Source organism: Amblyomma americanum, chromosome 10 (genome assembly GCF_052857255.1).
Source record: "Amblyomma americanum isolate KBUSLIRL-KWMA chromosome 10, ASM5285725v1, whole genome shotgun sequence".
Taxonomy (NCBI): domain Eukaryota; kingdom Metazoa; phylum Arthropoda; class Arachnida; order Ixodida; family Ixodidae; genus Amblyomma; species Amblyomma americanum.
In genome coordinates, this window is record NC_135506.1 from 122864123 (window position 1) to 122888225 (window position 24103).

General features: G+C 48.1%; 1 protein-coding gene across 5 annotated transcripts in view; it reads left to right on the plus strand.

Annotated features, from left to right (window-relative positions):
• The window catches only part of LOC144107284 (uncharacterized), a 102718-nt gene that overhangs the window by 24928 nt on the left and 53687 nt on the right, over positions 1 to 24103 (plus strand). For 3 of the 5 annotated variants that reach the window (XM_077640283.1, XM_077640284.1, XM_077640286.1), the window contains exons 2-3: positions 3521 to 3555; positions 6891 to 6973. In XM_077640283.1, the coding sequence (XP_077496409.1) occupies positions 3521 to 3555; positions 6891 to 6973 (118 nt within the window). The remainder of the gene's footprint in view (positions 1 to 3520; positions 3556 to 6890; positions 6974 to 24103) is intronic. The other 2 variants (XM_077640285.1, XM_077640287.1) reach the window with 1 other exon arrangement.

The window sequence follows — 24103 nt, forward strand, 5'->3', positions numbered from 1 at the left end:
ACACCTGAACCGTGCCGTAAGGGAAGGGATAAAGGAGGGAGTGAAAGAAGAAAGGAAGAAGAGGTGCCGTAGTGGAGGGCTCCGGAATAATTTCGACCACCTGGGGATCTTTAACGTGCACTGACATCGCACAGCACACGGGCGCCTTAGCGTTTTTCCTCCATAATAACGCACTATTTCTACGTTTGGGGTTACGGATATCATATTGCGCCAAGGTAGGTGTGTAAATGCTGTGGAGTTTGCCTTTATATATTCGCTGCGCCAGTATTCATAAATAGACTTTATTTGCTCGTAAGACATCAAATCATGGAAAAACAGGTTGCGTCGACAACAATCTAATAGGTCCGGTGTAGTTCACAAAAATCCGGAGGACACGTTTTTGCAGCAGTTGTAGCCTATCAAATTCCCTTTTGTCGTTGTTCCCCAGACCAGAATGCCGAACAAAAGTTTAGAATAAAATAGGGAGAAATATAGTGATTTCTTTTGCCAAATAGGTAAGAGAGGCTATTTTTCTAATACATCCAACAGACTTCGTGAGATCGGATAGCAGATAATTGACATGAGGGGTCCAAGACAACTCTTCACTTAACGATACCCCAAGGAACTTTTGCACATTCGTTCTAAGTATTGTCCTCTGTACTGTAAGTTAATCATTTTTTATGCTTATTGGATTGCTTAAATATCACGTACTTCGTTTTTACTGCATTCAACTGTTTTGTTGCAACCATGTGGATAAATCATTTAAATACAGATTGGCCGACTGTTGAATGTCATGCAGTGTTCTACATGTAACGAATAAACTGGTGTCGTCTGCAAGCATATGATTGTTGTGGTGTTCTGTGCAGTTACGTAATGTCTTTCACATATGAAAGGTAAAGTAACGGACCTAATATTGAACCTTGCGGGACAGCTAGTTTAATGTCGAGTTGTTTTGAAGAAGAACAGTCTATTTTAACAAAATGACGCCGAAACGATAGTAGCTCTTGATAAGATCCAATGTGAAGCCTCCAATTTGAAAGCAATCTATATTTATAGCTAAGATTTCATGGTTAACGGAATCAAAAGCTTTGCGCGGATCGAGAAATATTCCTAATGTGAAGAGCTGATCTTCAAAATTTCAGATTATTTTCTGCTTGACGGCGAGAAGAGCGTCCTGAGTTGTCTTATTTTTCTGAAAACCATACTACAAGGGTGATATGTATGATATTTGGTTAGATATTTTGACAGCCGGTTATTGATTTACCATTCGTAATTCTTAGGAAACACCGGTAGCGCTGAGATTGGCCGGTAATTCGAAATATCGTCAGTTCTACCTCCTTTGTGTATAGGAATTACTTTGGCCAGCTTTAGTTTGTCCGAAAAGACTCCAGTATAAAACGTGAGACTAATGAAATAGGCTAGGACCGGGTTGATTAATAATGACACTCGCTTTACAGGTTCAATTTCATCATACCCCCGCGACATTATTTTTAAGTGTATTATAAGACCATTGATTTCTCTTTCGGTAACGGCTTCTAAAACGACTGCATTTACTCGACGAGAAGGCCAGTAGTTCCCACTTTGTTGAACAGACGGCGGAAGTACGGCTGCATTAATGAAATACTCGTTCATTTCATCTGCTAGTGTCTTGTCTCCTATGGAGTCATTGATTACTATTTGGTCAGCCTTAACCGGTGTTAGGTCTCTGCCAGTAAGGCAATTTACCTGCCTCCAGATTTCCGCCGGGTCCGTTTTTATCCTGGCACACATTGTTTCATAATTTCAGAGTTTGGCTTCCTTGATATCAGCGTTTCAGTTACTGCGATATTTTTTAAATCTTTGAACAAGTCGCCGTCTTTGCATTTTATGAATTTGTGGAACATATTTTTATTCTTGGTGCGTTTCAGTAAGGCGGTGTCAATACAGGGCTTTTTAATTTTCCGACTGCATTTTTTAGACTCTCTCCGCGGAAATGCATCATTGTTGCAACTAAGAAAGACCCGAAGAAAAACCACATATGCAGAATTTGCATCCTGCTGTAGGTACACATTTGACCAGTCAGCCCGCTCAATTAAAGAATGAAAATAGCTTAAGAATGAGTCATTCAGCACTCTATTACCTAGTCTGCTGCATTTATAGTTCGTGGTTAGGTGTGTTGTGTGGCAAAGAATATGGGCAGATGGTCACTGATGTCGCAATATAATGCACCTTCTTGGAAATCTGATATATTGAGGTTTGAAACATATATCTATAGAAGTAGAACTTTGTGAAGTAATTCGGGTTGGCATAGTAATAGCATTTTCGCACCCATAAGAGGATAAGAGATTCATCAAGTCGAGAAGAAGAGTCGTCAGGCAACGTGTCGATGTTTGCATCTCCCAAGAGAAAGAACTTATTATTAGTATTAACACAATAGATTATTACAGTTTCTAAATGCTGTAGGAAATGCCACTTGTATCCTGCCGGTAGTCTGTACAAGTTAAAATCTAGAAACGTGCTTGTTTCCACCGTTATGCACTCTATATCCCTATTCATGACTTTGTACTCATCAACAATGTGTTATGCGTACTTTCGTTGTAGGTAAATAATCAGGCCACCATCTCTACCAGTTGCCACCTAATTGTATTGGCATGTAATCAGTAAAAGTAGGGGAAGGCTCATCTTTGCTTAACCATGTTTCTGTAAACAAGAATACATCAAGAATAACTTGCAGGGTCTTTAGCCAAATGTCCAGCTCATCTTGTTTGTTCCTCATGCTACGTATATTCAAGTGTAATAAGAAAAAAAAACACGGGTGTAAATAACGACGATTTCATTTTAGTGGGGACGATTCAGTAATGAAAGAGGCTGAATTGAGCTTCATACTGATTAAATGAAAGACCGGGCCATCAAAATGACGTCTAAGATTATTTGATGCGGTAGATTTCATCTTTGTTTGCAATTCGAATGGCATCGGGCTGTTCATCTTTCCGTGCCATAATTTTACCGGAGCTGACCCAGACGTATTGCAATGCGGCATTTTTCTTTTACGCAAGGGCAGCACCAAGGAGTTCCTTGTTCTGTCGTGTCAAGTGCTTAATCACGTAAATGGTAGGGGTACCTGCGCCCTCAAATTCCAGATCTTCAGATTACAGCTTTTTTTTTTTACTTGGAAAGGAACGTGTTGCGCTTGGTTCGCGATATGAACCGTTCAATGATGTTCTTATTCTCTCCGCGGGCCGTGGGCACCCGACGGTAAATGTCGATATCAGTATCAGTTACCGCTTCACCCACAAGTTTACCAATCTTTTTTATCACAGTGGTCGAATCGAGCTCCTCTGACACACCCCTAATTTCTAGAAGATTAGATTATTTCGCTGATATTGTTCGAGCTCGTCGGCTTTGTTTTCAAGTCTCTCGTTTTCTGCTTTGAGATGTTGATTCTGAGCTGTTAACGCTTTTATTTCTTCACGTAACAATTTGATGTTACCAGAAATTGCCTTAACTTCATCACAGGTATCGCTACTAAAGCGCAGACTATCTTTTATTTCCCTAATTTCAGCCCGCATTTCCCTGCGGAAGTCAGAAAACACACTTGTGAGTTACTTTTCTTCTTTCTTTGTCATCGTGTGCCCACGTTAAAAAGCAATCAAAATATAAAAAATATTTTTTTTCGGTTGCCCGGCAGTAGTGCAACAAGTAAGGTAATTACTATAACGTATCACGGTCGTTTGCTCTTACCTGCAACGATATACAGGATCACTTAGTCGTCCTGCTCGTTGGGTGCACTTCTGCCGGACTGAGGAGCGAAGCACGGATTCCAGGCTTATGTAGGTAGCCGGGTACGCTGCTCCGTCAGCGCAGGCAGAGATGAGGATGCGCAGTACGGCTCACTGGCGTCACGGTGACCAAAGGGCACCTTGCGTCGTTGATGGCCAGCCGTTGCGTTGATCCGAGGCCCCAGGAAACGTGTGGCTGTAACGATATACAGGATCACTCCATCACCCTGCTCGCTGGGTGCACTGGTGCCGGACTGACCGCCTGCAGCGGCACGACCCCCGTAGGAGATACGATGCTACAATAAACTAGATCGGTTCTTTCTAAACGTGCTCTACAACCTAACGCAACGCTCTTGACACTGAAATTAATACTTGAAAATTTGAAAAATTCATCTTAGGTAATTATCTAATTAAGCGGAATAAAAAAAATTATTCCGAGGAGCCCCACGTGATGGCAAACAATGTGTCGTTGGTTTCAGCGGGCTCTGGTTTCCCGCTTTTTTAAAATTCTTGGTTCAAGTTACGTGAAACACCGGTATATGCGGCGCCTCTCATGGCCCACGTAGAGCTCCGAGACTTTAAATACCACATACGACAAAAGGAGCGCCTCATCGCCGAGGCTTAGCTCGCATTCCTCGCCCCATTCTGCTTTCCCTACATACCTTAAAATGCAGCCATGCTTTGATAATACTCCTTTTCTATGTACATAGCTCACGCCCACCGGCACACAATCTTGTCACTTCACTACGCAAAACGCTTGCAGCCCTCCCTGGAATATTTGCAACTACGCGCAGCTATTTTTACAAAGCTCAGCATTGTTAAGCATGCTTTGTTCATTTTCTCTCTAACGTTTGTCGTCCCTTTTAACACTCGGCGCGGCCCGTAGACCATTTCACATTTACCCTCCTGGGCGCAGCCATATTGCCACTGGGCAGTGGCAGCTTCGTTTAGCTGGCCGAATAAAGCCAACTGGCTCCACATGCGTGGCACTGTCCAAAAAGGCACGTGCGCTGAATCAATCTTTAAACCACGAAAATGGCTCCAGGGATGAGTTCTATTACCGACGGTCATTGCGGCATTGTTGCCGTTGACTTATGTGGGCCTAATAAGCACTTCTCCGCCTAAAGCCTCATTCGCCCGCCTGCTTGTCGTCACCAAGATGTCAAATATGTTGCTATGTGCTCTTCTTCTCGCGTTTACTTATTTTCCATGCCTGGAAACGAACACCATGGCTACGACGCAGCAGCACTCGCCAAAAAGCTACGGATGCATAAAACGCATACGGATTAAATTCAAGCTATGAACTTGAAGCGCTGCTAGTGGTGTGCGTGTTCTTAGCACCTCACTTGTAGACTGCAAATCATTGGCGAAAGCGTGCCCTCACTTTCATGGTGCGCATATCAAGCTCACAGTCCACGTTCACCTTAATTAAGCCCCGCTTAGCCTTTGGACAAAAGTACTTTGGGGTGAAGTGCCTCCTCGTCGCTTGACAATAACTTGGTAGAGTCAATCCTGTACTAATTGAGAGTGTTATTCGATCTTTCTACACTGCTACGCCAGGATGGCAGTGTGGCTACATGCCCTTTCATGCCGTTTTTGTGGGTGCGAAATGACGATCCTTTTGACATCGAAGTTTCAATCTACTTCGCAGAAAAATACACCAATGACTCAGGCGAGTTTTAGGAAGAGTGCTTGTGGGTAAAAGTTTGCAGCTGCGGCCCTTTGTTGCATGTGACATAGTAGAGAAAAGCGTCACCGACAAGCCTTTTGCGAGCGTTCTGAGGGCAACGGCGCCGCTGCGGTCAATCTGCCTCTTCTGAAAGGCGCGGTCATTGCGTAGGAGTGTATGACGACGCCGCTATCTTATTTATAACTTTTCCAATGTTTTCGCTTTCTATTTTTTTGGCGGCAGTTTGAAACATGGACAGGGTATGAAGATAAATTATCTGCAGTCTACTCGCAGTTGCCATCATATTTTCAACCAACGGCCAAAAGTTCTATAAATTATATGAACAAAAAGTCAAAACACTTCGTAGCCGCGTACCAGCGCGAGCCAGGAGAACGAGGGTTGTTAACTTGTGTTAACAACCCTCTCCCTTTATGACATTTTAGAGTACATTTAACATAATACCGAAGAACTAAGAATGTTCTTCTCCGTACACAAACGTAGATAATGGCCCTCAACGGGTTCTTCGTCATTCCCCCTCCCTTCGAATACGGACTCGGGCCGCCTTACAAGCATAATGCCTCTCTTTAGCTTGCCCTCTTATTACTGCAGACACCACTGCTGCGGCAGCCTTCCCGAGTTGTCGTGCAACAGCCAGGCTTGAAGGCCTCCCTGCCGTCAGTGGGTTGTTATGCCTACCTAAGATTAGTGCGCATGCACCATTCTAAGTTGAAGGCTCATAATTTCTCAGGAGAATAACAGCTTCAGCAAGCATGCCCTTCATGCAAAGCGAAAGAAACAAGCTGTCTGTGACAGGTCTCACTTTACAGATCTACGCACGAACCGGCTACTCAGGTTCCGGTCAACGGTGATTTTTACGTCTTAAGTAGCGTTGAGACCACGTAATTCATGCATAAATATAATATAATCACAAAGTCCCTGTTTTCTTCGATTGAACACTTAAAGCTTGCGTGCCCCAAAGCCCGCAGTGACAGTGAGTTAACAGTTATAATACTTCAGTTTTTATATGCCTCACGCGACCGCAATCTTACTACACAAGAGAAGTTGAATGGTAAATTACTTAGAGGATGGGCGCTAGCGAATTATTTGTGCTGATATATGTTTACTAACAGTTTTTGCACAATTGAAAAAAGAAAGTTTGCTATTCCTACCCATTGAAATGACGTCTTGGTATAAATCTTGCCCAGGGAAAAAAAGTCTTGTAGAATATATACAAATTTCTGCAGCCAAAATCTGCGCCAACGCTAATGTGGGCTGCTCTGCCCTTCTGCGTAAAAATACACATCTTTCCCAAGAATTATAGACTGATACATTAGGCGCAACTCTCGCTTCGAGACCGCTATGGGAGCCCACTTGGCACATTTTCGCAGAAGGTGCACAGGCACATTTACTGGGCTCCGCTGGGTTAAGCCTCTGAACAGATTCCCCTTACTTTTTCGGTTAACGAGCCCAACCCTTACTTTCAGAGCTGTGTTCTACAAGAAAAGACGCTGCCATGTGCATTTGCGAGACACCGTTCGAGGTCGTCTGCCTGTCCCTGTCCTGCTTGGTGAGTCGCCCTCTTTCATCTCGTAATTCCTCGCGTGGAGGTGGCACATGACAAGAGGACGTAAAGACTGGATACGAAGAAAGAAAAGTTTTGTAGAAAGAAGCCCTATATGCACAATGAGCATATATCCCTGTACCGCTGTAGCCTCTTGCATAAAGCCCTGTATGTTTATATGCAAAATTTGTAGTGAGAGCAGATGCCACAGAAACTTGAACGAATGCTACTAGTGCATTAAAAGCGTGAAGCCAGGTTAGAAAATATAAACCGTCGATGATAGATCCCAACTTACAAATCTACTCACGAACCGTCTTTCTCAGGTTAAGGTGAACGGTGATTTTTACGTCTTAAGTATAGCGTACGTTGCGACCACGTGAGTCATGCAAAAATATTAATATAATCACTAAATGCGTGTGATCAGTACCGTTACTATATATTTACAAACGAAATTGCAGGAAGAATTAGAACACAATGTGGACGTGGTGTACGGTGCCCGGACGGGGGCAACCGACAGGCGCAGACGGCAGCTGAGGGTAGACCGTTTATTTTCAGCAGGGTGTGTGGGTTCTCAAGAAGAGAGAGAAGTGCTGATGAAGATAGCACAGGTCGTACGGAAAACGAAACTTAAACTTCGGTGAGATACAACAGTAAACTGGATTGATTGAATAATTGATTGAAACAATTTTTATTTCCATAAGAAAAAAGGCGCTTCCCGCCCCGTCCCCGGCACGCAGGCCTGGGATGACGAAGTCGTGCGCCTGCGCATTAGAGGCTGGCAGGCAACCCTTGGTTCTTGCGCCCTCTTCCGCCAGATGGGTGGTACGTCGCTGGATGGTAGTGTCGGAGCTAAGGCGAGGAAGAACTAGCTCCGACGGCATTGAGGTTCTAACTGTTCTGTGCTGCTCGCGCTGCGGCGGCTTAGCCAAACTTACCCTTTCTTGTCCAGCGCCGCGTGCCATGGCCTGCGAGCCGATCGCGGCCTGAGGGGCGCTACAAGGCTCCCCCCCGCAGAGCGAAACCATAGGATTCACCCAGCAGATCTGTTTGGAAGAAGCTGCGCACAATGGTGGCGCAGTCGAAGCGAGAGCGAGTGCAGGGCCGACGGGCAGAGGAGTGGCAATGTAGGCTGGTTAGGCGGTCAGTAGCTTCAACGTCTTCACGGCCGTTTACGTCTAACGTGAAGGTCTTTTGCGCATAATAGAGGCCACGGAACGGTCCATCGTAGGCCCGCGTGAGCGGTGGAAGGACATAGTCACGGCAGATGAAGACATGGGTGCAGGAGGCCAGGTCCTGGCTTTTTTAATTATTTGGTTTTTGGGGAAAGGAAATGGCGCAGCATCTGTCTCATATATAGGCGGACACCTGAACCGCGCCTTATGGAAAGGAATAAAGGAGGGAGTGAAAGAAAGGAACAAAGAGGTGCCGTAGTGGAGGGCTCCAGGAAAATTTCGACCACCTAGGGATCTTTAACGTGCACTGACATCGCACAGCACACAGGCGCCTTAGCGTTTTGCCTCCATAAAAAAGCAGCCGCCGCGATCGGGTTCGAACCCGGGGACTCTGGATAAGAAGCAGAGCACCCTAACCACTGAGTCACCGCGGTGGGTCCAGGTCCTGGCTGACGAACACGGATTCAAGGTGACGAACGGACTCAGAATGATGGGCTGCAGGGGAGACAGGAGAAATTTGGCGAAATGTGTTGCGTAGGTCACAGATGTAGGTGGAAGCGTCGTGGAATAACGGAAGGGAGGAAGGAGAGAATTCCCCAGAGAGAAGCAGGGGAACGTCGCAGACTAGCTCAGCAGGAGAGCAGCCGAGGTCAGCCTTCAGTGCCAAGCGAATGCCCAAGAGGACGAGGGGAAGGTGGTCGGACCAGCGTTCCCTTGGCTGATAAGTGGTAAGGGCAGCTTTCAGTTGATGCAGACGTTCCACCATGCCATTGACCGATGGATGGTAGGCGGAAGTATGGATGGCGGACGTATGGATGTGCTGAACGCCGAGAATATTGGCAAGAGCAGTAAACAGGGCCGACTGAAACTGTCGACCGTGGTCGGTGGTGACGACAGGCGGGCAGCCGAAACGAGAGACCCAGCTGGCCATGAAAGCCGCCGAAGCAACGGTTTCGGCTGTAGTGTCAGCAATGGGCAACGCCTCGGGCATGCCGGTAAAACGGTCTACACAGGTGAGCAGATAAGAGGCCCCACGTGATAGCGAAAGTGGTCCAACATTGTCTATGTCAACGTGGAAAAACCGTGCGTCAGGCGGCCGAAAAGGAGAGGCAGGTGTGACGGCATGCTGCGAACTTTGACGTGGTGGCAGTGAAGGCAGGTTCGTGTCCAGTGGCGTACGCCGGCATTTATGCTTGGCCAAATGAAACGAGATCTGATCAGCTTCTGCGTAGCACGAATACCGGGGCTGCTCAGGCGGTGCAGTTTTTCAAAAATGGTGCGACGGAAAGCCGAAGGTACATAGGGGCACGAGACACCAGTGGGTGTCTCGCACATAATGAACTGAGAGGAAAACGGCAGAGTACAGTCGGCGAAAGACAGGGACGTGGATGAGGAGTGAAGACGTTGCAGCTCTGGATCATTGCGTTGTGCAGCCGGTAGCTCCCCCATGCCCACTGGTGATTCAGATGCCATGGCACTAACCCGAAAAAGCGCATCAGCAGCAGCATTCTCCGGGCCAGGGACGTTACGGAGATCCACTGTAAAGTCGGAGATATAACGCAGTTGGCGGATCTCGCGTGCAGTGTAGGTGCTGTGGTTTCTTTGGAAGGCAAAGGTCAAGGGCTTATGGTCTCTGCTGACGTGAAAGTCCTGGCCCTTTAGGAAGTGGCGAAAGTGTTTGATGGCGAGGTAGACAGCAAGCAATTCTCAACCGAAGGCGCTGTATTTAGTCTCAGGCGGCTTCAGCTTTTGAAAGAAAAAACCGAGGGGCTGCCAACTAGAGACGTGATGCTCAAGAAATGCGCCGACGGCAATGCTCGGGGCGTCGGTGACGAGGCGCAGTGGTGTGATAAAGAGGAAGTGTGGCAAGTGCGCTGCACGCACTCGCGCGCATGGGGGGAGAAGACGACGAAGTAGGAGAATACAGATCGGCTCGACCGTATGCTACGTGTACTGTTTCATTGCTAATTATCATTACTACGATACAACATATTTTGGCGACGAGGATGCTGTTTTGATTCGGGACCTTCACGTGGCCTGCTCACCATCCATCATGAGCTTTTCTGGGCTTCAGCCACCACCACCCTTCCTGCCGACTCATGGTCGTCCTGCCCTTCCATGGGAGCAATGGGAGCTGGCGTTCCGGAATTACATGCTGGCCTCTGGTGCCTCTACTCTGGGCGCGGACAGGCGGAAGGCCATCCTGCTGAATTGCCTCGGACTGAAAGGTCAGCGCATTTTTTATACATTGGCGCCGCCGTCGTCCACTCCAGCGCCTACAGCTGCGGCTTCGCACTCCGGTGACGAGGCGCCCCGCCTTGACGAATTTGATGCGGCGATATCCATCCTGTCGGAGCATTACAAATCGTCCGTGAATGTAATCGCCGCACGTCATCGCTTTCGCCGTCGAGTTCAGGCTCCAGGAGAGACAACCGATGAGTACGTCGCTGTCCTTCGCAGCCTTGTCGGCGACTGAGGGTTTGGGACCATGGCGGACGATATGATCAGGGACCAGCTGGTGGAGAAGACCTCGAGTTGCCATCTGCGTGAGCGCCTACTCATGGAAGGCTCCTCCTTGACTCTGTCGCGCGCCATGCTCCTTGCTCGACAGTGTGAGCAAGCTTCCCGGGAAGCCAGGGAATTGGCTGAGGAGGACGCTCCAGTACATCGTGTGAGATGCGAGCGCGGATCGAGACAAACACCACCTCAGGCCCATTGCTGCAAGTGCCAAAGTCAACCATCACAACCTGCTGCTGCAAAGCCAGAGCGCATGTGCTACCGCTGCGGTTCTACAACTCACCTAGCGAACAACCCTGCATGCCGAGCCCGCAACCGCAAGTGTCGTCGGTGCGGCAAGGTGGGCCATTTCGACTTTCTCTGCAAGTCGTCCGACCGTCCTGTTCAAGTTCAGCAAGTTGCAGATACTGCTGACACATCGTCGATGCCGGATGGCTCCAGCAGTGCGTCTATTCTCAATGTTGAAAGTAAAAAAAACGGAATTTTCGCCTCAGTCCTGATTGAAGGCAAGTTCATCCGCTTCCTGATTGACACCGGCTCATCTGTGTCAATTATTTCTGAAGATCTATACCACCGATTCTTCGCTAAATGTTTCCCGCTTAAATCAACTGCAGTTCAACTATTGGACTATTCTAAGTCTCGGATTATAGTCTAAGGGTGTTTTGTTGCCACAGCAAAGTTCCACGACCGTACCGCCTGCATCCTGTTGTACGTTGTCTCGGGAGGCACAACGCTGCTGGGCCTGGATTCCATTGCCGCTCTACAAATGAAGATCAAAGGTGCATCGTTGGAATGTCTTTCCATGACACCTGATACGCCTCTGTTACCTCCTGAGCTACGTCCACACTTCGAACATCTCTTCTCCAAGGAACTCGGAGTTGCTCGTGGCTACGTGCACAAAGTCAGAGTGCAGGATTCCGTTTCTCCTGTTGCTTGCAAGCTCCGACGGCTGCCGTTTGCCATTCGTCCGCAGGTGTCCGAGGAACTCCAGAAGCTTGAAGCTCAAGACATCATTGAACGGGTCGACGCTTCCAAGTGGATTTCACCCCTAGTCGTGGCTCGGAAAAAAGATGGCTCCATCCGAATGTGCGTCGATTTGCGTGAGCCGAACAAGGCTATTGTGGTCGACAGTTTTCCTTTGCCTCAAACGGAAGAACTTCTACATAGCTTGGCCGGGTCACAGCGTTTTTCGAAGTTGGACCTTGCCTCGGCTTACCATCAAGTACCACTTGGCCCTGAGAGTCGGGAATCGACCACATTCATTACCCATGATGGCCTCTTGCGCTTCAAACGAGTGTGTTTCGGCCTTGCTTCGGCGCCTTCGGCTTTTCAGAAGATGATGCACTTAATTTTAAAAGGGTGCAAAGGTGTCCTCTTCTACATCGACGACATCATAGTCCATGGCACCTCCCGACAGGAGCACCTGACCAACCTTCGTGCTGTTCTCGAGCGCCTGTCACAAGCCGGACTCAAGCTCAACCACAAATGTGTCTTCGATGTTCCGAAGCTCACTTTCTTGGGGCATGTTGTCAGCGGTGAAGGACTGTTTCCGCTTTCTTCTGCCATCGAGGCGATTACGAAGGCTCCGACTTCATCTAACATCAGCGAGCTTCGCTCCCTCCTTGGACTTGCGGGTTTCTACTCCAAGTTTATCCCGCATTACTCCGACGTCGTTGAGCCTATGCGCGCCTTACTTCGAGGCAGCGACTCCGCCTTCACTTGGACTGCTGCTGCGGATTCAAGCTTCAAACTACTGACGTCCATGTTGACGTCATGTGACGTGTTGCATTTTTTTGATCCTGCCCTTCCCGTGGTCGTAACGACTGACGCTTCCGGATATGGCCTTGGGGCAGTGCTTCAGCAAGACAACGGCCATTCCCTGCAAACTGTTGCGTTTGCCTCCCGTACCTTGACACCCCAAGAAAGAAAGTACTCTGTTGGTGAACGTGAGGCCCTAGCTTGCGTTTGGGCGTGCGAACGGTGGCACGTGTATTTCTGGGGCCGGCCTTTTGTTCTACGCACCGACCACAGTGCACTTGTCATTTTGCTGTCGACGAAAAGAACGGGCCATCGGCCGTTGCGAATTTCATGTTGGTCGGCTCGCCTGTTGTGCTACAACTACACTGTAGAGTACCGCAAAGGCAATGACAACTCTGTTGCGGATGCTCTGTCTCGCCTTCCCTTACCGACCACATCGTGCAGTAAGCCCAGTGAGTTCGACGCCAGTGACGACGACTTCGTCTGCCTGCTATCGCCAGCCGTGACTCTACAAGAGCTGCAAGAGGCAACCATCAGCGACGCGGCAGTTGCTCAAGCTATTCAGTTTACATCGGCGACATGGCCGGACAAGAAATCCCTACCGGAGAACCTTAGGCCATACTATCTCCTGCGCTCGGAGCTGTCCGTCGTGCAAGGCGTCTTGTACCGAGGTGACAGGCTCGTCGTTCCCGAAAGTTTGCGACAACGCCTCATGGACATCGCGCACGAGTCACAACCCGGGATCAGCCGCACGAAAAGTCGACTGCGAGAGCTCTACTGGTGGCCGCCAATGGACGAGCACGTCGAAGAAATGGTACGGACATGCGTCGTGTGCCAGTCCTGTGACAAATCGGCTCGTCCGGTGGCAGCTCCTCTGCAACCTGTCGCCTTCCCAGAGAAACCTTGGGATAAGGTTGCCATTGATATCGTGGGGCCTTTCGACCAAGCTCCCAGTGGCTGCCGCTTCGCGATTACTCTCATGGATTATTACAGTAAGTGGCCAGAAGTTGTCTTCGCTGATGCCATCACAACTCAAACCGTTCAAGAATTCCTGCTTGGCCTCTTCGCTCGTGAGGGTTACCCTCAAGAGATTGTCTCTGACCACGGACCTCAATTTTCATCGATGGCCATGCAAACTTTCCTCCGCGATCGGGGATACGCCATTGCTACTCTTCAGTGTACCATCCCCAAGCTAATGGACTCGTTGAACGATTCAATCGAGTGCTTAAGTCCTACATTCAGCTAGCTCTGTGCGAGCGACGCGACCTACGTACAGCGATTGTGGAACACCTCGGTGTCTACCGCTGTACGCCCCATGCCACGACAGGAATTGCACCAGCTATCCTACTTCATGGCCGGTTGCCCCGCACAAGACTTAACGTCGTAGGACTGCCGGATCAGTCCTTCTCAATGGATCCGACAAAAGCGCTTAAGCTTTTGCGGCAGAGGCTTGACGAGAAGCAAGCGCAATACAAGCTTTATGCGGACCAGCGGAGTGGCGCCCAGTGTCGTGACTTTCAGATTGGCCAGTACGTGCGTGTCCGCAAACCAAATATGCGAGGCAAACTGTCAGCTCGGTTTTCGGAGCCTCGGAAGGTTGTGGAGCAGCGTGGACCTGCATCTTATCTGCTGGATGATGGGCGAGTGTGGCACTCGTCCAAGTTTTCTGCGGTTCGCCCAGAAGTAGTTCAGCAGCAACTGTCCTCCTCAGCTCCAGCGGCCCTTTTCGCTGATATTTCGCCGCCTATCGACGGCAACCGAATGCCGCCGCCCAGTCCACAGTCCGGAACCGTGGTCCAGGGTCCTTCTTCGGACGCGCCTTCAATCCATATGATGCCAGCCGTTCCGCCCGCTCCGGAATCGGCAGCCGCTCCTCAACCCTCGTGTAGTAAATCCACAGCGGCAACTGCGGCTTCACCTCCTGCGCCGCCTCGCCGAAGTACTCGCAAAAAGAAGCGACCCGCATGGTTCAAAGACTATGACATCCGCTAGACATTTTGTTTTTTTTTTAAGTGCGGCGGAAATGTGATAAAGAGGAAGTGTGGCAAATGCGCTGCACGCACTCGCGCGCATGGGGGGAGAGAAGACGACGAAGTAGAATACAGATCGGCTCGACCGTATGCTACGTGTACTGTTTCATTGCTAATTATCAATACTACGATACAACAAGTGGAGCATTAAGAAGTGGATGTATGAGCAAAGTGGCATCTGCGAGCGCCTTCTTGGCATCAGCAAATGCAGCGGCAGCGTCTTCAGTCCACTCAAGTGGTGCAGCAGAACCCTTTTTCGTATCCATAAGGTCGGTCAAAGGCTTCAGAAAAGAGGCGCACTTCGGAAGAAAACGGCGAAGAAAGTTCAGGAGGCCCAAGAATTCTCTGAGCTTTTTGAGTTCGTGGGGGAGGGAAAATATTCAATGGCTTTGACTTTGTTGTCGAGAGGCCGAATGCCCTGTGGAGTGACAAGGTGGACGAGGAACTCTATTGTAGGTACGCCAAAGAGACACTTGTTCGGGTTGATGAAGAGCCCATATTCACCCAGTCGATGGAAGAGGGCGCGCAAATGAGCTTCATGCTCAGAACCGGATGAACTTGCTACCAGGAGATCATCGATCTAAGCGAACACGGAGTCGAGGCCTCACGTAACCTCGTTGATAGCTCGCTGAAAAGTCTGTGCGGCATTGCACAAGCCAACATGCATGCGCACATAACTCAAAGAGGCCAAACAGTGTCGTAATGACCGTCTTCGGAATATCAGCGGGCTCCTCCGGAATTTGATAATTAGCTTTCACTAAGTCAATTTCAGAAAAGATCGTGCAGCAAACCAGATTTGATGTGAAGTCCTGTATGTGAGGAAGTGGATAGCGGTCTGGTAAAATGTGAGCGTTGAGACGCGTTATTCTCCACATGGTCTCCAGTAGCCCGGATCTTTCTTTGGCACCATGTGAAGTGGCGATCCCCAGTTGCTGGAGGAAAGGCATACTATGCCGAGTTCCAGCTTGTGTTCGAACTCACGACTAGCAATAGCAAGGCGTTCTCCCGAAAAACGGCGAGGGCGAGCAAACACCGGCGGTCCCGAAGTCACGATGTGGTGAGTGATCGAGTGCTTCAAAGGTGGCTCTCTGGTATGTGGCTTTGTGAAGTTGAGAAAATCAGCCAGAACTTTCGCACACGGCGAAACAGGGACGAGAGCGCGAAGCCCCGTGGCCGCAGTGGTGCAGAGTACGCCATTGACGAAGAGGTGCGTGCTGAGATCTTTGACGCGATGAGCTTGCATGTCGACGGCTAGGTAGAAGAAAATGAGGAAGTCCGCGCCGAGAACAGCTTGCGAGACGTCAGCAATAATGAAAATCCAGGGAAAAGTTCGGCGCAATCCGAGATTAAGCGTCAGGGACCGTTGGCTGTACGTGTGAATGTGGGAGCTGTTGATCGCTTGGAGAGGGGAAAATGGCGCCTATCCTGTTGCGTTCGTGTGCCTCTTTTGTCCTTGTTATTTTCGTGCTGTCCTGTCTTCATCAAAAAGCTATGCACCAACTAGCCCAAACCAAAGTACTCCTTGAGAGGGGAAGTCTGTTCGTTGCGACGGCGATCTGCCCAAGGGGCCGCTATGTCACTGACTTGCGCTCCCATGTCTACCAGGAAAGGAGTGCTAGTAATCTTGACCGAGAAGTAAAAGAGGCGGCATGTCCGCCCACCCGCACCACTTGCCGCCGTCGGTGGCCGGTCGCAGCGTTTCCAGACCAGGAGCATGCGTGTGCGCAATTGCGGGCAGAGGTGTCGATAATAAGGTGGTACAGCACACAGCCGAGGGCGAGGTGGCTGGCCGCGCGTCGGATGGTTGGGAATCCGGGGAGCGGCGGCGTGGCCAGAACCTCGGCAGAGAACGGCGCGGCAAAGGCGCGAGTACATCGAGCCGCCTGCCAAGAGAATCAAGTCGACAATCGATGCTGGCAAGCTATGAGTCTGCAGCAGTAGTTAAAGGCGGACTGGGCACAGAGCTGACGTTTGGGAGCAGTGAGTCATGGTCAGCGAGTTCCGCGGGCTTGTCTAATGAAACATCGCCCGCTGCCAGGATGGGGACCATGTGTTGGGGAAGACACTGAAGGAACAACTCACGCAGTAGTGGGTCATGCTGAGCAGCTGAATCTCCCAGAAGCTTGCGCATGCGACGGAGGAGCTGCGAAAGGCGGCTGTCACCAAGCTCTGTAGCGCTGAGGAGCTGCTGGAGCTTGGTGCGCTCGGACGCGGACTTGCGGTCGATGAGAGCTGCCTTCAACGTCTCGAAGGGCGAGCCGTGTCCGGTGAGCTGATGATGTCCAAGAACTCCTCAGCGACGTCAGGAGGCAGGGTGGACACCAGGTGTAGAAACTTGGTCTCTTGGCTGGTGATAGGTCGCAGTTGGAAATGCTCCTAAACCTGCGCGAGCCAGGCGCGGGGTCTATTGTGCGAAAATGGTGGCATGCTGACTGGCTGGAACGCGGTCACCGAAGCGCCGAGAGGCTAAGCGTTCTGGGGCGTGCCGCCGCCGGTAGGAAGGGCGGAAGAGCCAGGGGAATCCATGTAGGATGATGGGGTTGCGTGTTCTAATCACGTTCGGTTCACGAAATCTGTAGGAGCTAAGGCGCGGAAGAACCAGCTGACAGCGTTGAGGTTCGAACTTTTTATTTGCGCTGCTCGCGCTGCGGCGGCCTAGCCCGAATTCCTCTTTCTTGTCCGGCGCCGCGTGCCACGGCCTGCAATCCGAGCGCGGCGCGAGGAGCGCTACAGTAGGGCCCGCGCTTCGCAGCAGGGTCTCCCAGGCTTCTCTACTTACTATATTTTGTCCCACCACTGGGGATTGCGGGCACGGTAAAAGAATGCGGTTGAGGGTCCCTTTCGCCCCACAGTGTTAGCACTGATCGTTCTCTCTATGCTCTTGGGGCATGCGAAACGCCCTGTCCGGGTTCATGGGGGTTTTATTTTGGAGCTGCCTCCACGCGACAATTTCTCTATTATTTAGCTAACATCTGGCGGGGGTACCATTCTATTTCCCAATTTATAATGGTAGACAATTTTCCCGTAATTTTACAGAGGCTCGTCGTATGCCCAGTGTGTGGGGGGCTAGACGGCTACCCAGAAATAGAGATCTCGGGGTAGGTCGTAAGCCGCCTCATTACCTGGGACGGCAGCGTACGCGGGTGTCCAAATTAACTGAAGTTTCCTGTTCAGCTTTCATTGGGTGAAGATATTGGCAGGTTTAGGCGATATACTCCCCTTTACAAAATTTTGAATGGCTGTTTTGTTGTCGCTAATTATGAACTTGCCTTCCGTTCCTACGCAAGTGAGCGCTATCAAAACTTCCTCCGCAGTCTCCATGTTGCGGCCTCCGATAACTGCCGCGGAAACCAGCGTCCCTCGGCCATCGACTACAGAGGCTACCGCCATTCCGCCACTCGCCGCATCGTCATAGGCGACTTCCTTCGCTTCCATATTTTCGAAGTTTCGCTGGAGGGCTTCGGCTCGTTTGGCCCTTCTTTCTACGTTATATTCTGGGTGTATGTTTCTAGGGAAGAGAGAGACCATCAAGGCGTTCCTGCTTTTCCTACTAATTTTGACTTTGGTTTGGATTCCTCTGTCTGGCTGGAGTCCCACTTTTGCAAGCGTCACTCTGCCCGGCTCGGTCGTACTTACTCTCTCTAACTGGGAGACTCGCAATACCACCGCCAACTCTGCCCACGTGTTTTGCATCCCGAGCTCGAGCAGTCGCTCGGTCAAGGTGCCAATGGGCAGTCCTAGATCGGACTGGAAGTAGGGAGGTGTGCTGCTCAGAACCGAAAATCTAGGTGCCGAGAGCTCATCTGCACATGCTGGACATGGACGTCTTCTTTTGGGCTTGCCCAGGTTGTAGAAGGCTAGTCTTTGTTCAACAAAAGGTCAACATCGGGATCAGTACCTGGTGTGTGCCTTATACACGCCATCAGTCAGGACGTAGAGGAGCGTGAGACACGCGCACAATGTAGAATCTCTCTTTACAGGATGGCCAAACTGAAACGACCGAATTTCAAATGCCTTTAACTTGCATTATGATGGAGGACCACAGATTTACACCCTTTCTCCTAAACTTTGGGTGTATAAAACAAGAGGTCTGACTTTTCGGTTGAAACCAAAAAAGAAACGCGATAAATTACACCCAATTCAATTTTCAGAATTCGGTTTTAGCCGGAAAGCATCAGTATCCTTGACACGGAGCAGCTCTCTGGCTATTGATTACAGAGTGGAGGAAAATGATAGGTGTAGCGTTAAGAGACCGGAAGTGGCCGGAGCTGGTAAGGGAACAAAGGTGAGTTAGCAATATCATAATCAAAATAAAGAGGAAGAAATGGGCTTGCGCAGCGCATATAATGCAAAGTCAAAGTAACCGATGGTCGTTAAGGGTAACTAAGTGGATCCCAAGAGAACATAAGCGTAGCAGCGGGCAGCAGAAATTTATATTGACGAATGAGATTAAGAAGCTCGCGAGGATACGGCGTCGCACCAGGCAAACGACACGGTTAATTGGAGAGACATGGGAGAGGTCTTTGCCCTGCAATCGGCTTAGTCAGGCTGATAATCATGATGAAAGAATAAAATTAACAAGTACGGAAACCAGGGACGTGGTGTACCGTTAGTTTAGTAGTACAGTTGTGTGTTCTGAAGAAGTAGTTGCTCTATATCAGAGCGCTGCCTTCACGACACAGCAATTTTTTGGTAATTTGTGCCATAACCAGCGAAGCGCCACTCTCTTTTTCTCACGGCGATGTACGTGGTGGCCGCTGGACGTCCTTTAGAACCAGGTGGGTCGCCAGCGGACGCCCAGCGAAAGCGCCTGTGCCAATTGAGTGACGCAAGCAGCCAGGACACTTTGTTGTGCTCGGCGCCAAGTGATGATTCCTGGACAGACTATGGGTTCATACCTGTCATTAGCAAGAAAGTCAGGCGCAAATTGCGCAGACCAGCTGAGTCATCCTCATCCAGCCCATCAACGGTCATCAGAGCGCGAAGTGCTCCGGCGCAAAACGTCTTGTTTGTGCCACAAGAATCAACCGACAACCTAAACCTTCTGAATAGGCAACACACCTCGATATACCTGGAAAACCTCGTACCGGGAGGGATCAAGGACTTGAGAATGAACCGCTATAAAAACGTGAATGCCACTAATGTCAAGGAGCGGAGCGCATTAGAAGGTCTGACCATGCACCATCACCAAACTTGACAATGTCAGCGCACTCCCACTTATCCTCCAAGGCAGTGGCTCTGCGGCTGACGTAATTTGCAATGTCGACAACGACATCTGTGACGCCGCGTTGCCTATAATAATCAAGCCGTTAACTGACGGCATTTTAATAATTCATGTCCAGCGCCTTGGAAGGTCTAAATGCATTGAGCTTCAAGGGTGGCTGTATACCATCATACGTGAGGGCATTTTTGAACCCCCGTTCGACCTCTCGCCCCGGAGCGGCTACAGCGCCACGTCACTCAAGCTGCCAGCACTCGTGGACAAAGACGCCACTGCGGTTCATTGTTTGCCATGAAAACAAGATACGATACCGGTTATTGTAGTGCGCTCCCCACAGCAGGCCGTCAGAGATGCATGGCTACAAAGGCTCACCAAGCTTCGACAGTCAAATTCAAGTGTTTTTTTTCAAGAAAATCTGATGAAGTGACGTGCACTTTTCCAGCACACTAAGTTGTGGGCTAAGCAAAAGAACATTCGTTTTGTTTGGCACAGCGCAGGAAAGGTTTTTTTCAGATGTAAAGAAGGCCATAACGCAATCGTGGTTAGGTCCCTCAGCGACCTGTCGTCGATTGTATAGGCATGCCTAGGCATGTTGTTCAAGCATATAGGAGACCACCAGTTTCATATTTCTTTCTTTTCCAATGTACATCACACCGAATGAGCTAAAAGATAGTATAGGCGAATCATACTTACAGGGTCTAAAATTATATTCTTTTAATGTTCAATCAGCACCAAACAAATACACATCCCTTGATGAATTTTTCAGTCTTCTTGCTTTCAGTTTTGATTTCATTTTGTTGTCAGAAACTTGGTACACTGATGGTTATATTTCATTTAATATACCTGGATTTATTGCTTTTTCATTGAACCGTGAAACACAGCGTGGCAGCGGGGTATGTTTGGTTTTGAAAGAAATATATAGCTGTGAACTGCTTAAGGATTTTACTTCAGCAAGCAGGGACGTAGAAATGCTAACAGTAGAGATGAAAAATTAAGTCATCGCCACTGTATACTGTCCCCCAAATAGCGATCATAGTTATTTCTTTGGCCATATGGAATCATTTTTTACTACTGCTTAACTAACAAACTGACTGTTTTGTGTGGTGGTGATTTCAATATTAATTGATGTGTGTTCTAACGGTATTCCGTCAAGTGAATTGATCTTGTATGAAAACATACTCGTTTAGAAATGTTATTACTTTACCTACGCCTATCACTGCCGCATCTTCCGCGTTAGCAGATTTTTTTTTTCTTTTCAGCTCTGACATAGCAAACATGAAATCGGGAGTGGTAGACGGTGATCTAAGCGATCACTTCCCTATATTCGTCGCCATTTGACAACAACACAAAGTGTCAAAGCCTACTGCTTTAAGAAATATCTCCTTTGCAAATCTAAACAACTTTCAACAATGTCTTGCAAACATATCTTGGTCAGATGTTCTCTCTTTAAGTGATGCAAACTTAGCTCTTGAAATTTTTGTAAAGAAGTTTTTAACGGTGTACGATGCCGGCTATCCTTATAAGACTTCTTCTTCGCCAGGAAGAGTAGAAAACCGTACATCACTTGCGATCTGCTTTTAAAACTAGAACTAATTATTATAATTATTATGTGTACAAGAAATGTCTTGCTGACAAAGAGGCCTCGAGTCTTAAGTAATATATTTATTTATTTATATATGACAACAGGAATGACTGTTATAGCAGCATATATACACTATCATCAAACATTACTGCTGCAACATGGAAAACAATCCACTCTGTATTTAGAACACGATCGTTTAACATTGTGACTGAAATTTTCGTCAATGGAATTGTAGTCAGAGGTAACGAACTAGCGAATAGTTTCAACCAGTACTTAGTAAACGTCTTTTCTATGAGTATCAGGAAATTGTTCTCATTACACGATAGACAGTAGTTATGACTCCATACATTCATGCCCTTTAAAAGAGGCAGAGATTACTTCCATATTTAGAGTTAAATAATAGTAGCAGCTGTGATAGCTTTGATATTCAGGTGCGTGTAGTAAAGTTCGTTGAAGGCATTCTTGCGATTCCGCTTACCCATATTTTTTAGATGTTTCTCAGCTGGAACCTTCCCTGATAAACTGCAGACAGGAAAAGTATACATTATTTACAGAAAAGATGAAAAAAATAACTTAGCAAATTACGGGTCCATCTCTATCCTACCGTTTTTTTTTCTAAAATCCTTGAGAGTGCCCTTCATACGGGCTTCGCAAATTACTCTGATAAAGAAGCAGTTATAACAGAATCCAAATACAGCTTCCGTAAAAAGGGCTCAACCGAACTGTCTCTCCTTGTACAAAAAAAAACATATCGAAGACAGAAACTTCGTCATCGGGATCTTTGTCGATTTTCCAAAGGCGTCCGACTCACTCAACCGTGACTTAGTTTTAGAAAAATTACACCACTATGGTTTCTGTGGCACAGCTCTTAATATTCTGCAAAAATACCTCAGTCACCATCATCAGCATGTAATTATAAATAATTTCACACCCTTCATTAAACCGACCTCATTCGGTGTTTCACAGGGAAGCATAAAAGGCCCATATTTGCTTATCATCTATATTAATGATATTTTCATTAATATAGACCATTCAATTAAGTTCATTATCTTAGCCGACGACATACATCTTTTGCGAGCGGTGATAACAATTACAAATTAATTATCCGAGCCAATGAGATTTTGATAAATCTCCAGGACTGGTGCACCTCCAATGGACTGCTTATCAACCACAGCAAGATCAAAGCTGTTATTTTCTGAGCAAAAGGCCGACAGCTCACAGAGAATTGTTCTTTCTATTTAAATGACAATCACATCGAAATAATTCATAGCTTCAAAACTTTAGGCGTAATATTCAATGAACATATGCTTTGGGATGCACACGTAGACCTAGTACTATCCGAATTAGCACGAAGAATGTGTATGTTGTATCGACATAGAGATGTTTTTCCCATCCGTTCAAGGCTTCTAATTTACTAGTCACTCTTTTTATTGCATATTTCATACTGTTTTCTAATATGGGGCACCGCTGCTTCTACAAATATTGAGAAGCCAGCGCGACTCCCAAATAAAATGGTACGAGTAATAACTAAATGCAGCGAAAGATTACCCTGCAGCTCCTTTACTACGAAAAACAAAAACAAAAAGTAATACGAATTTTTTTAGCACGACTAGCTGGCATCCGCCTCGATTCACACACATATCCGACACGACATCCAGAATAAGGGTTGATTAGTTTCAATAGAATCAATTACGGCGACGCCATGTTGCATTATTTACTTCCGAAAACTTAACTTCCAGGCATTGGGCACTGATATAATAACCCTTTCTGCTCCTGAATTTCATAAAATGTTTCTGTATCTCTAAAATTCGTGACTTAAACATTATAATTTGATATTCGTTGGTCTGTGTTTTATTTTTCTTTGCTCTGCCTGTGTATTTTTTTGTTAACTCAAGAAGCCCTGGCTTGTGACTCATGAGTGTTTTTTAGTTTGCTCTAAATTCAGTTCTGCGCGTTCAGGACAGTGCGTGTATATGTGTTCTTTTACAACTCAAAGGCAGGCTTGTATCCGGTTATTTGTATTGTGTACGGCGCTCTTGTCCTAGTACTTGACGGGGAATAGGAACTCGTCAAGCTGCTTAAAACAACGGCTTTTTCCCCCATTCCCAATGTTCATGGAGAAAAAAAAAGATTTGATTTCAATTATTCTGTGCATGAGGACCGGTGACGTGAGCAGCGTCTGCAACAACTCCATTGTTTGTCCGAGATGCTCCGAGACACACAGCGGCGACATTTGCCCAGCGACTGCCTTGAAGTGTGCAAACTGCCGTGGCCTTCACGACTCTTCCTCGAAAGACTGCCCTCGTCTTAAGACTGAATGAGAGCTACTCAAACAATTCACGCGATACCATTCTGCGCACAGAGAGGACGCAGCAAAGGTGCGTCGACGTCGTTCGCGTCGCCGAAAGTCGTCAACGAAGCAACTACCTTTGTTGGGGAGACCTCAAGCGCCACTTCAGCGTGTCCGGCTTCTCCAGCAACCGCACTAAATGAAGGGAGCTCGGCGTCTGGTGACTCCGGAGATACTGCTTCTGATATTGTTTTCCCACCAATACCGAAGCCTTTCACGCCTACTGGGTCAGCGACGATGTCGACAACTCAGTGTCCAACGCCTACAACGGCTTCAGACAAAAACCATGATGCAGACTGTGGCCAATATGTACAAGAAATTGAAATGCTCACGTCCTTCACGAATCTCATGCGTTCTGTTCTTTCCAGCCCACGCTCGCCAGCAGCACACAACGCAGAACAAGTACCCGATGGGCTGCATCCAGTTCTTGTGGCTCAGCTGAACTGCAGCCCTTCAGGCTGCAATCAAGTTCAGTAGCCAAAAAACTCCACATGAACGACTTGGAT